Source organism: Salvelinus sp. IW2-2015, linkage group LG1 (assembly GCF_002910315.2).
Source record: "Salvelinus sp. IW2-2015 linkage group LG1, ASM291031v2, whole genome shotgun sequence".
Lineage (NCBI taxonomy): Eukaryota > Metazoa > Chordata > Actinopteri > Salmoniformes > Salmonidae > Salvelinus > Salvelinus sp. IW2-2015.
This window is the reverse complement of record NC_036838.1, coordinates 53,974,091-53,989,774: the sequence shown is the minus strand read 5'-3', so window position 1 is coordinate 53,989,774 and position 15,684 is coordinate 53,974,091. Positions and strand designations below refer to the sequence as shown.

Sequence of the window (15,684 nt, the reverse complement as noted above, 5' to 3'; positions counted from 1 at the left end):
AGCTGTGGGTGGTTATAGGGGTCCGGGTGTGGTTTTGTAGTGTGCGTAGTGCGTTTTGTGTAGAGGTGGTGTGGTTAAGGTTGCTGTTTGTAAGGTGGTCGGGTAGAGTGGTTTGCGTGGGTTTAGTGGTGGTGTTTGTTTGTAGACGTTGTGTAGTGGTTGTAGTTGGTTGGTAGGGTTGTGTTTGGTGTTGATAGTGGTGTAGTTGGTTTGTAGTGGGGGTTGTGATGTATAGTAGTGGTGTGGTTGTAATGGAGTGTAGTGTGTGTGGTTGTAGTGGTGGTGTATAGTGGTGTTGTAGTGATGGTATGGTAGTAGTGGTGGTTATAGTGGTTGTAGTTGGTAGTGGTGGTTGTAGTATTTGTGGTGTGTAAGTGGTGAGTTGTAGTGGTGGTTTAGTGGTGTAGTGGTGGTGGTGGTTGTGTGGTGTGGTTGGTGGTGTCAGTGGTGTAATAGTGGTGGGTAGTGGTGGTGGTTGTTATGGGAGTTATTAGGTGGTTGTAGTGGTGGTTATAGTGGTTGGTAGTGGTGGTGTGTTGTAGTGGTGGTTATAGTGTTGTAGTGGTGGTTTAGTGTGGTTATAGTGGTGGTGGTTGTAGTGGTGGTTTATGGTGGATGGTGTGTTGTTGTAGTGGTGGTAGTGGTGTGGTGTGGTTATAGTGGTGGGTGTGTGTTGGTTTTAGTGGTGGTTGTAGTGGTGGTTATAGTATGGTTTAGTGTGGTTGTGGTTGTAGTGTGGTAGGTTATAGTGTGTATGGTGGTTATAGTGGTGTTATTTTGGTTGTATGTGGTCTGTGTGAGTGGTGTGTTGTGGTTGTAGTGGTTTGGTATAGTGGTTGTAGGTGGTGTTATAGTGGTGGTGGTTGTAGTGGTGTAGTGGGTGTGGTGGTTGTATAGTGGTGGTCGTTGTGGTTGTAGTGGGGTTTAGTGTTGTATGTGGTATAGTGGTGGCGTTTGTTTGGTAGTGGTGGTCGTTGTGGTTGTAGTGGTGGTTGTAGTGGTGGTTATAGTGGTTGTAGTGGTGGTGGTTGTAGTGGTGGTAGTGGTAGTGGTGGTGGTGGTGGTTGTAGTGGTGGTGATTGTAGTGGTAGGTGATAATAGCGCTGGGTGGACAGACATACTTCTCAGGCTGGTAGATGTGTTGGTGTGGGTACTGCTGGTCCCAACGTTGGCACTCTCTGCCACTCACTGTGTGGTCAACCTGACCCCTGTAGTCTTCCCCATTACATGTGATACACACCTCTGTGCACAAACCCAAACACACACAATTTGTAACAACACTGTGTTGTTCTCTGTGATCAAAACAGACATGTCTACTGTGCCTAACAGACATGTCCACCACTGTGCCTAACAGACATGTCCACCACTGTGCCTAACAGACATGTCCACCACTGTGCCTAACAGACATGTCCACTGTGCCTAACAGACATGTCCACTGTGCCTAACAGACATGTCCACTGTGCCTAACAGACATGTCCACTGTGCCTAACAGACATGTCCACTGTGCCTAACAGACATGTCCACTGTGCCTAACAGACATGTCCACTGTGCCTAACAGACATGTCCACTGTGCCTAACAGACATGTCCACTGTGCCTAACAGACATGTCCACTGTGCCTAACAGACATGTCCACWGTGCCTAACAGATATGTTCAATGTGCCAAACAGATAATAAGTTAAAATACAATACATACACACATAGTGTTATCACATTAACTTTAGAAACATTTGCAGTTGCAATCCTTCAACTGCTGGAACTTTTGAACAGAATGGGATGTACCATCTTTGCAGTGGGGGATATTGCAGGTCTCATAACGCCGTTCTGGATCAGTGGTGTAGCACCACGGCCCGATGCGGTCCCCATCTGGGTTCCTGCAGTAGTTCAGCTCCAAGCCATTAGTGGCTGTGGGTGTCCATCTATGACAAGTTTAGAAACAGCATGTGTGTGAGAGAGACAGAGACATATCGTATTATATATTCTTCTGGGTCATGTTTTCAGCTTCCAAACTACAACTCTCAGAAATCGATGGGATGATATTACCTGTGATCGTGTGGGAACTTTGACCACCACTGTTGACAAGTATGGCCACTTTTTGTCATGAACACCTTGCCTCGATAGTCTTCTCCTTTACCCACAATGCACTTTCTTACGTAGACTGCACATCACAGAAAAAAATAGGTATTTTCAAACTAAAATCACAGCATACTACTAACACAACACATTTTGTATAAAATGACATAAATGACAGAGAACATGACCTCACTTTGACCACAAAGCTTACCCTTCTTCTCATAAAGGTCACAGTTGACATTCCTCTTGACCTCTGCGTTGCTGCCATCCTCCACCCATGGCAGCTGTTTACAGGTGATGGAGGGACGCGTCTCGTAGTTGAAGGCTCTGGTGAAATTAGAACCTCCTTCATTCGTCAAAGTACATTTACACATGGAATACCCAGAATTTGCCTTAGTGAGAAGGTGCTGCCAGCAACAGACAATATACAAACAGAATAAAACACAAGTCCACATAGACATCATACAGAGTATTCAATATCGGTACAGTAAACATAAAAAACTGGAGTTTAGGCTGATTGCAGTGGGAATATACCATTTAAAGAGGGGATACTTCTATATAATTTAGAATTCAGAATCATTTCGAATCCCACCATACCTTCTCCGCTATGCAATCTGGTTTCAGAGCTGGTCATGGGTGCACCTCAGCCACGCTCAAGGTCCTAAACGATACCTTAACCGCCATCGATAAGAAACAATACTGTGCAGCCGTATTCATTGACCTGGCCAAGGCTTTCGACTCTGTCAATCACCACATCCTCATCGACAGACTCGATAGCCTTGGTTTCTCAAATGATTGCCTCGCCTGGTTCACCAACTACTTCTCTGATAGAGTTCAGTGTGTCAAATCGGAGGGCCTGTTGTCCGGACCTCTGGCAGTCTCTATGGGGTACCACAGGGTTCAATTCTTGGACTGACTCTCTTCTCTGTATACATCAATGATGTCGCTCTTGCTGCTGGTGAGTCTCTGATCCACCTCTACGCAGACGACACCATTCTGTATACTTCTGGCCCTTCTTTGGACACTGTGTTAACAACCCTCCAGACGAGCTTCAATGCCATACAACTCTCCTTCCGTGGCCTGCAATTGCTCTTAAATACAAGTAAAACTAAATGCATGCTCTTCAACCGATCGCTGCCTGCACCTGCCCGCCCACCCAACATCACTACTCTGGACGGTTCTGACTTGTGGAATATGTGGACAACTACAAATACCTAGGTGTCTGGTTAGACTGTAAACTCTCCTTCCAGACTCACATCAAACATCTCCAATCCAAAGTTAAATCTAGAATTGGCTTCCTATTTCGCAACAAAGCATCCTTCACTCATGCTGCCAAACATACCCTTGTAAAACTGACCCTCCTACCGATCCTTGACTTCGGCGATGTAATTTACAAAATAGCCTCCAATAGCCTACTCAATAAATTGGATGCAGTCTATCATAGTGCCATCCGTTTTGTCACCAAAGCCCCATATACTACCCACCACTGCGATCTGTACGCTCTCGTTGGCTGGCCCTCGCTTCATACTCGTCGCCAAACCCACTGGCTCCAGGTCATCTACAAGACCCTGCTAGGTAAAGTCCCCCCTTATCTCAGCTCGCTGGTCACCATAGCAGCACCCACCTGTAGCACGCGCTCCAGCAGGTATATCTCTCTGGTCACCCCCAAAACCAATTCTTCCTTTGACCGCCTCTCCTTCCAGTTCTCTGCTGCCAATGACTGGAACGAACTACAAAAATCACTGAAACTGGAAACACTTATTTCCCTCACTAGCTTTAAGCACCAGCTGTCAGAGCAGCTCACAGATTACTGCACATGTACATAGCCCATCTATAATTTAGCCCAAACAACTACCTCTCCCCCTACTGTATTTATTTAGCTCCTTTGCACCCCATTATTTCTAGCTCTACTTTGCACATTCTTCCACTGCAAATCTACCATTCCAGTGTTTTACTTGCTATATTGTATTTACTTCGCCACCATGGCCTTTTTCTTGCCTTTACCTCCCTTATCTCACCTCATTTGCTCACATTGTATATAGACTTATTTTTCTACTGTATTATTGACTGTATGTTTGTTTTACTCCATGTGTAACTATGTGTTGTTGTATGTGTTGAACTGCTTTGCTTTATCTTGGCCAGGTCYCAATTGTAAATGAGAACTTGTTCTCAACTTGCGTACCTGGTTAAATAAAGGTTAAATAAATAAATAAATAAATAAAATAAAATATAGGCAGAGGGAGGGATGTTGCCATGGCAAATATATACAATGTTGTTCAGAGGTCTACATAGTGCAAAGGAGGTTGGTGGTACCTTAATTGGGGAAGACAGGCCAGAGAGGAATGAGTGGAATGGTATCAAATACATCAAACACGCCATCTGTTAGATGCCATTCCATTCACTCTGTTCCAGACATTATTATGAGCTGTCCTCCCCTCAGCAGCCTCACTGGTGCAAATGCAGTATAGTGCAGATTTGTATTAGAGGTCATTGATGACAAGGTACAGTAATTGGTTCAATGCAAAGTCACTTACACCACATGACCAAAAGTATGTGGACACCTGCTCCTCGAACATCTCATTCCAAAATCATGGGCATTAATATGGAGTTGATCCCCTTTGCTGCTATAACAGCCTTCTACTCTTCTGGGAAGGCTTTCCACTAGATGTTGGAACATTGCTGCGGGGACTTGCTTCCATTCAGCCACAAGACCATTAGTGAGGTCGGGTTATTAGGCCCGGCCCYCAGTCGGCGTTCCAATTCATCCCAAAGGTGTTCGATGGGGTTGAGGTCAGGGCTCTGTGCAGGCCAGTTCTTCCACACCGAAAGGGCCTTCCCCAAACTGTTGCCACAAAGTTGGAAGCACAGAATCGTCTAGAATGTCATTGTATGCTGAAGCGGTAAGATTTCCTTTCAATGGAACTAAGGGGCCTTGGCCGAACCATGAAAAACAGCCCCAGACCATTATTCCTRCTCCACCAAACTTTACAGTTGGCTCTATGCATTGGGGCAGGTAGCGTTCTCCTGGCATCCTCCAAATCCAGATTCGCCCATTGGTGTAGTGTGATTCATCACTCAATATAATGCGTTTCCACTGCTCCAGAGTCCAATGGCGGCGAGCTTTACACCACTCCAGCCGAAGCTTGGCATTGCGCATGGTAATCTTAGGCTTGTGTGCGACTGCTCGGCCATGAAAACCCATTTCATGAAACTCCCGACAAACAGTTATTGTGCTGATGTTGCTTCCAGAGGCAGTTTGGAACCCGGTAGTGAGTGTTGCAACTGAGGACAGACGATTTTTAAGCTCTTCGCGCTTCAGCACTCGCCGGTCCCATTCTGTGAGCTTGTGTGGCCCACTACTTTGTGGCTGAGTCGTTGTTACTCCTACACGTTTCCACTTCACAATAACAACACTTACAGTTGACCGGGGCAGCTCTAGCAGGGCAGAAATGTCCAAAATGGACTTGTTGGAAAGGTGGCATCCTATGACGGTGCCACATTGAAAGTCACTGAGCTCTTCAGTAAGGCCATTCTACTGCCAATGCTTGTCTATGGAGATTGCACGGGTGTGTGCTCAATTATATACACCTGTCAGCAACGGGTGTGGCTGAAATAGCTGAATCCACTAACTTGAAGGGGTGTCCACATACTTGTGTATATATAGTGTAATTCCTATGATCCCGCTGGCCGGTTGATGAGAGCCACAGATTGGGGGAAGAAGAGGGCCACAGCATGGGGGAAGAAACTGTTCAGGTGGAGGCCATTTTTTTCATGATTGACCTAGGGTCATTGATTGACCTAGAAATGTAAAGGTAATTTCCGATTGAGCCGACATATGCAGCATTTACCATGAATGCAGCCTTTAAATTGCAATCACACTGTCAAGATGAACTTCCTCAATGTTGATTGAATAGGGCCCCTTAACCGTCTGCCAGTGGAGAGTCTTTAGAAGATGGGGTGTCCAGGGTTGACCATGATCTTACCTGCACGCTTCCTTGTCCAAGGAGTTTTCATGTAAGCTTGTGTTATATTTTTTAAGAATTCGGCGGTACTCTGACTGGCACTCAAACCTGTGTCCAACACCTTAACCGCTAAGATTGCTAGGTGTTGTAGTGAGGTCGTACAACACTCCAGGGTACCTGCAGTCCAGTGTATTTGAGCATCGTCTGGCACAGTCATCCAGCGTCAGCCCTGGGAGTATCAGCACCCGTGCAGAGTTCCAGGAGGTAGGAACCAGTTCCCTTCCCTCGGAACGCTGGAAGTCATTCAGAGGGCAGCGGGACCCTATGGCCAAACACAAAAAACACAGTCCTAATGCCTAATGGGACTTGTTATTCATTCAATCTAACCACTATCTTACTGGACTTTATTACAAATTAGGGTTGTTTCAGAAAGGCTTTGGTTAGAAGTTCTAACTTACAACCACTAGGCCTATTTACTGAATTCTGAAAAGTACGACATGTGTTGGGTACCCAGTTGTCTGTGTGTCAGCTATTCTCCTGAACAACATTTGTGCATGGGTCTGACTGGGCACATAAGACCTTTGGACCATTACACCATTTTTGTGGTCCCGTGTGGCTCAGTTGGTAGAGCATGGCGCTTGCAACGCCAGGGTTGTGGGTTCATTCCCCACGGGGGGACCAGGATGAATATGTATGAACTTTCCAATTTGTAAGTCGCTCTGGATAAGAGCGTCTGCTAAATGACTTAAATGTAAATGTAAATGTAAGCTTACACAGGTGGACAAGTGTCTCCTTTCCCCTATCAAAACTCTTCAACTGACAGAATCACCCATTTGACAGAATGCAGTCAGTAAAATTACAGTATACATTACTGATCCCATTAATAAGCGAACTAAACTGCCACCTAATTGTTTTTGCTGCAGTCACTTCTATACTATTCCTTTGTAAAATGAGCTGACCAACAACTCAACAATAAAATCAATAAACCAATTCCAGTTACATTAAAATAGARACTAATTGGCACATTAATCTACTGTCAATTATCTCCAAAATAGAATTACAAAAAACGTTGTTTTTTCTCTTACCTATGACCAATCCCCTCCAAGATGCCAGGAAAACACAGGAAATAATGAGTTGCATGGCCAAGGTAAAGAATGAGAGCAGTGCTGAATGGAAGCAGATACGAGGAMTTTTTTGTCAGTTCTGGAGTTCCTCTAGGCTCTGGTTGTCGTGTTTCAACGAAATTGATTAGGGTAGAACACGGCGAAAAATTAAGAAGCCGATAAAAACAATATATTGTGGTGTTTACTGGACGGGAAAATCCAAAGTTACGAAATCAGTGTGAATAATGACTTTATCCCGTCCACCCACACGTGAACATGTAACAAGCTTAATCAAACAGAGCCGCTTACCCCAAAAAGAKAACCAATCGATAAGTCCATTAATCATTAATACAATGTAGCCTAAAATATCAACTCAAGTCAGTGTAACACTTTACTTATGAGCCTCGGCAATACGCGTGATCACCACTGGACGTCAGTAGAATCCAAACGACCACAAAGATTACAGTAGACTTGACTTTATCAGGGGAAAAGTGAAACCACACAGCCATCCAGTGATGCCAATTTGGCAATTTTGTTGCTAGATTGAGCAACTTTTCAGACTAACGCTACGCTGGCAACTTTATTTTCAAACAGCACTTAGCAACAKATTTAGCTACTTTTAAAAATGTATTTTGAACTTTTAGCAACTTTTGAAAAGTGACTAACGCAAAAATGCACGTATTTTCCCTCTTAATGACACAAAAACGATTTTCTCTGTCACACACTCAGTCACAACACACGTGTCTGGCTGCAAAAGTGCATTGTGAGTGACGTCAGCAGCAGGCGCTCAGCTCGTGCACAGCCAGCAGCAATTTCAGCAAATTGCAAATCATTGTTGGCTGACTGCAGCAGCAGTAGTACGCGTTCGACGAGCCAAACCCAAATGAATATAGTTGGTCATGAATGRATGATCTTGAACAGAACTTAGAACATCAATCAACATGTCTCAATCAAAATTGTACAGCCAGAAGTACAGAAAGGAGTGGGAGTCTGTCCCTGAACAAATGTCAAATCATATTTTTCGCCGAGATGGCCAGACAATTTGAGTAACGTTATTGTGTATTCCACGCAATGACGCAGTTTTACGTTATGACATCACAACGTCATTTAGCAACAAATCAACCTGCCTCTAGCAACTTACCCTGAAAATTAGTTGGCAACACTGCAGCCATCCCACTTTTAGTTCAGAGAGAAACCACTCAGACAGCGTGAAGGTAAAGATAGATTTGTCTTACATGCATCAAAATCTAGGCTAAGCAAATCATTTTGAATAAATGTGAACTTTGATCACAGGCAGATCAATGACAATGTGTGCTTGTAGGCAATACGAGCTATGAGCTGTAACTTTCCCTGGAGATCGATTACAGAGAACTTGACAAGAATCCTTCCTACATTTCATTTGGTGGCTATCGGCCAAGCGACAATGAAGCTAGCCTTCACTACATGCACAACACTCAACAAATTGCATACAGACATTAGATACAATCAATGKGGTCCTAACAGGCCTAATGTAGCAGATTAAATGCATTTACACATGCAGATATCACATACTTTTTATGATGTAATATCTGTAGTGCTAATGTGCCATACATTTGTTTACAATATACTGTATTCTATGACGCTACAACCTGGACTCATGGGGTAGACGTAACAGTAGATGTAAATCTGTCTACCTCCATTTAGTTTGATATTTTATATTTAGTATGGTGTATTAATTTGTGGATGTCCATCATCCTTTTCGTATGATACTGTATATTACGAATTGCAATCCGTACAATATGTTGTAAATACGCCTACCCATCCACCKCGACCAACTACCCTCATTTTGTTTTTGCCTTAAGTAAACTTCTGTCTTATAACCATACCATACAGTACTAATTTGAGTGTCCCGGATTTACATTACTATGTTACATCTAGTTTATGAGACCAGGCTGGACAATAACCTGAAACAGGACTATTGGATGTAAGGCACTGGAAATGTTACAGACTTTGGCTTTAATTTACTTTTTCACCATCTTTCTTCAAATATTTGGTGATTATATTTAGACTGTATTACTTTTTTTTAACCCCCTTCATAGGATGTGTGCTGCTAAAATGACAGAAGGGAGCTTGCATGTGGAATCCTGCAAGGCCCCTCTGTTTTACAGACAAGCTGAACCGGCTACAGGTGAAGTCAATCTGTCCATCCTACTTCTGCACGGCATCCGTTTCTCATCTGAGAATTGGCTCAATATAGGTACACTGGAGACATTGGCCAAAGCTGGCTGTCGTGCTGTGGCCATCGACCTACCAGGTGAGCTTCAGTTGTGAGAATAGTAGTAAATTAGTAGTTGAGGAGTTGATTAAGCAACAAAAACATAATTCATGACTCAATGAATCACTGACCTGTAACTCCATCTGTCTCTTCCTCTACCTTCTCCCCACCACTAGGTTTTGGTCAGTCTATGTCAGCAGTGGCCCCATCCGCTGTAGGAGAGCTGGCCCCTGGTGGGTTCCTGAAGCAGGTGTGTGAGGCCCTGGGGATGGGGCCAGTGGTGGTAGTCAGTCCCTCTCTCAGTGGCATGTACTCCCTGCCCGTCCTCTTCCAGCACGAGGCTCTGGTCCGGGCATACATCCCTGTGGCTCCCATCTGCACTGAGAAATTCACAGCAGAGCAGTACATCAGCATACAGGTGCGTACATGTGTGTGCTTAGGGATTATAGCTCTCTCCTCTCTCTTTTCTCTTCTCTGGTTGGTCAGTGATTGTTGCAAACACTGGCTTTGCTCCTATGCAACATGTCCTGTGTTTGGGTGCTCTGTGTGACTGCCTGGAAATTGGAAATTGCCTTTTAAAGCCGTATTGTCTACAACCTGCGATCAGATTGAAACCCGGCCCTTGTATGTGAGATTGGGTAACAGTTTATTTGAACTAGCCACCTCTACTTTCATTCCAGGATGCTCAGCTAAAGGAGGTTTCTCTGAACAACCTGAGGGAGCTAGCCAATCACAAGGTGTTGGTGATGAAAGGAGCAGGACATCCATGCTATCTGGACGACCCAGCCACGTGGCACACGGCTCTCACTGACTTTCTCAGTACGTTGTGATGTTGTTCAGTGTCATTGGGATATCTGTCCATGGATGCAACACTATACGTTAAATACATACTAACATTTCTTTATATATAAAATCGACTATGTATGTTGTTGGTAACTTGTGGAATAGATACCGGATTCAGGATTAGACCCACCCGTTGTATAATATTTGTCAAAAGCTAGGAGGGAGGATTTTTTAGTGTGATGTTTTGGAGACCTGTAAATAGGTCACTGATGATAATGTATGTGAACTGTGTGTTTGTAGCCTATACAGCAGGGGTCTCCAACCCTGTTCCTGGAAGGCTACCGTCCTGTAAGTTTTCACTCCAATCCCGAGTTGCAACTAACCTGGTTCAGCATATCAACCAGCAGATTATTAGAATCAGGTGTGCCCTGCTATAAAGTAGGTATGTACTGGACATGAGTCCTGGCATTTCAGAGATGTAAAAACAAACACCAGACAATTAAATGAAGTGAAAAATATGAACATTATTTAATAACTGATTCTCTGTAATAAACAATTTGAAAATATTTTACAAGGAGTCACAGACACAATATTTTACAAATTTTACCCTCTTCTTTTTTTTTTGCTTTATCAGTACAAAAGAATGGAGCGACATGGACCAATGCCCAGAGAGAGGGAGCTAAATCTTCCGCGCACACACATACACACTCAGACACCCACAAAAAAAATTTAAAAATTAAAACAGTTTAGATCTCAAACTTATCTTTACTTTATTCAATTTTTTTTTTWACTTCACTTAGAATTTGACTGAATTTATAATTTTTTTGTTACAGATTTTTTTTTTTTTACACATTTGTCAAACATGGTCACATAGCACCAGACTACAGACTACAGAATCACATACACACGTGTCTTTCCCACAGAGACGCACGGACACCGCAAGGGTAGGCAGGAGCAGGGCCACGTGAAGACCCTCCCTTTAGGGCTGGCTGTAAAGCAGACCCGGTCCTCTCACCCTAAACTTGCCCTTTTTCCCCTTATTTTTTTAGAGCAAAAAGTAAAATTTTCAAACCACAGAAAACCGACCTGTGTCCCTCAGCACACGATTGGGTCCCCTTCTGGGACACACAGACATACAAATCATGATTATTTTACCTTTTGTTTGACACAGTCCCATGCTGTTCTGTGGAGACCCACTCCCTGAGCTAGCCTCTGACATCCCACACAGGGAATAGACATCCTTGGCTTACTTTAGTCTAGAGCTGAACATCCCCCAGCTGTGCATGTGTAGGTATAACTGTTAGTGTTACATGTGTGTGCTTTGTGCATGTGGGTGCATAAGGGTGTAACTGCATGTCTGAATGTGTAAATTTGTCAGTGCTTGTGTCTGCTGCTGAGCCAGAGGAAGTCACAGGGGGTACATTTCCACAGCGAATGTAAATTTGGTAAATTTGGAGATCTACAGAGGGACAAACAAATGCTGTGATATAATAAAACAATAAAATGCAACAGGACTATCTATACGAGGAATTTAAAAAATGGTGAACCCAAACATTGAAAGGAGACAATTGCAAACGTCAGATTCTGAGTTTCTATTTGGTCCAGTCTTTCACTGAGATAGGGATCCTGGGTGGGGCAGCGGTCTAAGGCACTGCATTCCAGTGCTAGAGGCGTCACTACAGACCTGGGTTCGATCCTGGGCTGTATCACAACCGGATGTGATCGGGAGTCCCATAGGGAAACGCGCAATTGGCCCAGCATCGTCCGGGTTTGGCCGGGGTAGGCTGTCATTGTAAATAAGAATTTGTTCTTAACTGACTTGCCTAGTTTAAAATAAAAAATATAATTATGCAGTTACTAAACATTTTGTCTTGCCAAAAATTATATTGTTCACTGTACATTATGTGTGTATTTATGGTTACAGTAAAGGAGGTTTTGGGGTTTAGATGTTGTATTCACGTTAACAGTGAGGCGGGGTGGAGGGATTTCAGAGTCAATACAGATTCAGAGTCAATGTAAACTATGAAAGTCCTCCACTCCAAGCAGCAATGTGTACAAGAAACTCACACCATTTTATATCGACGGACACATCAAAACCTAAACCTCTTTAAATCCAGAGTGCAACATTCTGGATTGGGAAAGTCTGTGGAGAAAGTGAATATTTGGAAGGCTCACTGTGTGTGTGTGTGTGTGTGTGTGTGTGTGTGTGTGTGTGTGTGTGTGTGTGTGTGTGTGTGTGTGTGTGTGTGTGTGTGTGTGTGTGTGTGTGTGTGCGCACGCGTGTGTGTGCACGCGCGAGTGTGTGTAAGAGGGAGAACACTGAAACACTAAGGCATTTAGAGAGGTTTAGTCACTATGTATCCTTTGAAACAGAAACACACGGACATATTAAACATTATTTTTGAACACCTCTGTGAATACAGTGGTCACATACAGTATGCAGCTCCCTCATGACAATATATTGAGCAAACCGGTGAGACAAAATTGGATTCTTTTTTTTTTTGTAAAATAATTTTTTCCCCTCCATAACAACATCTGATATAACACTTCTTCCATTGGAATTGGAACAACAAACAGCTACGCTACCACAACTGTCATTCCCCATCCTCTCAACCCAGTTTTAAAGACATTCCCTCTGAGGGTTAAAACAAACATACACCCATACACAAACACAAACGCACATACGGTTCAGACAGAAACGCAATGATAGCGGTCAGGTGACCCTATAAAGGTAGATCTATYACCAGTTAAGTAGATTTATACTGATAGTTTAGCTCTATAGATGGCTCTGTAAAGGTACTGTACAGCAACTCTATCTGGTAGCAATCAGGTAGCCCTGGAATTGTACAGCAGCCAGGAGCCACAGCCAATCGAAAGTCTACATTGAGCTACAATAACATCTAGTCAATATGGTGTCTCTATAAAGCTACCGTAGATATACTGTATAGCCAACAGACTTGCTCTATAAAGATCCTGTAGCTCCACAGCCATTAGGGTGCCTCTTCTATAAAGGTACTGTACAGTAGCTCAAGAGACAATGCTTTCCAAAACAAAGTGCATCAAGGCACTATGACAACAGAAAGTGGCTCCTAAACATGGAGTCTAATGACATTTCACTTCAAATTGATCAGAATGACATTTAACAGAAAACTCAGACTGCAGCTCAGTCCTCACCGTACAGTAAGTTGTAGTGGCCTCGGCTGCATTCCTTTATGTGGGAAATGTTAAGCCCCAATCCCCCAATAGCAAATGGTCTGAAGTTACACAGCGTCTGTCAAAGGTAATACAAGCTAAGTTCTGCCAAAACCTACCTGCAACTAAAACGAGATACTTATGGGCCAGTCTGAATAGATATTAGTATATCTGCTCTGCTGTGGTGACAACAGATATTAAACACATACAAATATAGTCCTAGGAACATTAGTGGACCTGGTGGAGCGGCTGTATGAGGATTGGCAGAGGGGTTAGCTTTCACTGGGTTAGGAGTAGAGGTCAGTCAGAATGTCCACTGATCAGAAAGGATCCCACTGGGCACAGTTGTCAATTCGACATCTATGCCACGTTGGTTCAATGTAATTTTGTTGAAATGACATGTAAACAACGATTCAATTAGTCTGTGGAGAGTGGGAAAGTACACACCACCTACAGCAATGAAGCCCAAACGCACAGACTTTTCAGAGGCTTAATATCGATTCATAATAAACTGGTGTAGCCTAGTATTTGAATTATTTTTGTAAGGGCGAAAGTTATAATTTGCTTTGTCTGATTTGGACACATAATTACCAATTCATTAACTAATATCAGTCATCTATGATGATGGACACATAATTACCAATTCATTAACTAACATCAGTCAACTATGATAATCAAATGTGTCACGGATTCCCCCGGTACTGCTGCTCATTCCGTGCACCAGTTCCGGAGGTCTACGTCACCGGCTTCTAGGTGCCACTGAACGGTCTCATTATGCACACCTGATTCCCATTCTCCTGATTAGTAATTGTATATATGTGCCCTCTGTTCACCAATGTCTTGTCGGTTATTGTTCCCATGTCTGTTGGTCTTGTGAGTACCTGTGCTTTGTTGCTTCGGCTTTCTGCGTGTATTGTGTACTCGTTATTAACGGGTCCCGTGTATTGTTGTGCATTTGTTATTATGGGTTTCGTCCTGTGTATTTATTAGAGACCTCACTCTTTTGTTTGGGTTACATCCCTGTGTTTTTGTACACATGTTTGTTTTGGGCTTTGTCCCCGTGCCTCATGGCATGTTGTATTTTTGGGTGGAGTATTAAAACCCCCTATTATGTATTTCTGCGCCTGTCTCCAATCATTTATACAACGTGACAAAATGTATTCTTTGTAAGACTACTATTTCATAGAATAGTTCCATGTTACCATGATTATAAATCTAATACTGTGCTTCCAGGGGCAGAAACAGTTCTAACTTCAAGTGGAGAACAGTAGAGGTGTACAAGWAGAATTGGAATTCAGGCAACTCAGATATTCCTAACACTATTTCTCCAGCTTTCCTTTCTGGGTTTCTCTTTTTCCTCTCACTTGGTTATAAAAACAAGACCACATGAAAGTCTCTCATTTTGGCAAGAAGTAGATATAGTGCATAAATAAATTAATGTAACAACTTTCATTGCAAATGATACCCTAACATGTGCTTTGAATACTCAACACTTCAACAGTTTATAAWTGTATGTTTTTGTATACTTGAAAGTTCTTTTTCTCCTTAATGTTCTTGTTACAGTAGCTATGAACGTCTGAATGGTCCGTACAGTAACCCCCTATGAGAGACACATGACAGAGCGAGGAAACTGATCAGGTCAGAGATGAGTGAGCGAGATGGAGGCCATGTCTCCTCATCCCATCTGACTAACAGAGGCACAAACAGACAACCTAAACTCTGCTGTGTCCATGACGGTTGGAGCTCTGTGACACGGCATCCAACTTGTCTTTTCACTTGTCACTCGTCTTGTTGATGCGGGTGGGGATGGGGTCTTTTTTCTTTTCTGACATAGCCTCTGATAATTGTGGTGGTTGGAACACCAACCTTCTGAATCTCTTCCCATGGATGAAGGTACGCAACTCGCTGAGAACACAAAGGTCCTGCAACTGTCACTAAGCAACAACAATTGAAGCTAGCTGGGTACAGTAGCGCGGTACTCAGGGCTTCCAAGTTGCAGTGACAGGAAGTCCCATTATAACCTATGACTAGAGCAGGGGCGGAGCATAGAGGGGAGAGAGTGGGAGCGTTAGGATGGACAAAGAGCTGGGGAGAGCAGACTGGAGGAAAATTAAAGTAAAAGGGGCAGAATATGGGGGCTGGCGATTGGATAGAGGAGGAAGAGCTGAATCATGAGCAGGGTCTGGAGTGAGGGGCGGAAGGAGTGGCCCCGCCCACAGTCTGATGTGTTCTCCTGGAGAGTAAAGGAGACATTTTTAGTCATACAGTAGAATTTTTGAAAATAAAAAATAAATATTCTTAGTGTGTGTCTTAGTGAAA

At 43.4% G+C, this 15,684-nt stretch overlaps 3 protein-coding genes across 3 annotated transcripts in view; 1 reads left to right on the top strand and 2 right to left on the bottom strand.

Moving 5' to 3' along the window:
* Positions 1-7,608, bottom strand: part of LOC111970086 (hepatocyte growth factor-like protein) — a 35,965-nt gene extending 28,357 nt beyond the window's left edge. Inside the window, 6 exon segments of the mRNA XM_023996598.2 lie at positions 1,122-1,242; positions 1,781-1,917; positions 2,042-2,156; positions 2,283-2,398; positions 6,211-6,355; positions 7,119-7,608. Of these exon segments, the coding sequence (XP_023852366.1) occupies positions 1,122-1,242; positions 1,781-1,917; positions 2,042-2,156; positions 2,283-2,398; positions 6,211-6,355; positions 7,119-7,173 (689 nt within the window). The 5' untranslated portion in view covers positions 7,174-7,608.
* Positions 7,609-8,051: 443 nt separating this feature from the next.
* Positions 8,052-10,884, top strand: LOC111970096 (putative protein-lysine deacylase ABHD14B). The gene is made up of 5 exons (XM_023996635.2): positions 8,052-8,350; positions 9,215-9,429; positions 9,567-9,808; positions 10,071-10,209; positions 10,474-10,884. The coding sequence occupies exons 2-5, from the start codon at positions 9,216-9,218 to the stop codon at positions 10,608-10,610; spliced, it is 732 nt and encodes a 243-aa protein (XP_023852403.1). The 5' UTR covers positions 8,052-8,350; position 9,215; the 3' UTR covers positions 10,611-10,884.
* cacna2d2a (calcium channel, voltage-dependent, alpha 2/delta subunit 2a) overlaps positions 10,678-15,684 on the bottom strand; it is a 320,922-nt gene continuing 315,915 nt past the window's right edge. Inside the window, 1 exon segment of the mRNA XM_070445771.1 lies at positions 10,678-15,598. Within this exon segment, the coding sequence (XP_070301872.1) occupies positions 15,476-15,598 (123 nt within the window). The 3' untranslated portion in view covers positions 10,678-15,475.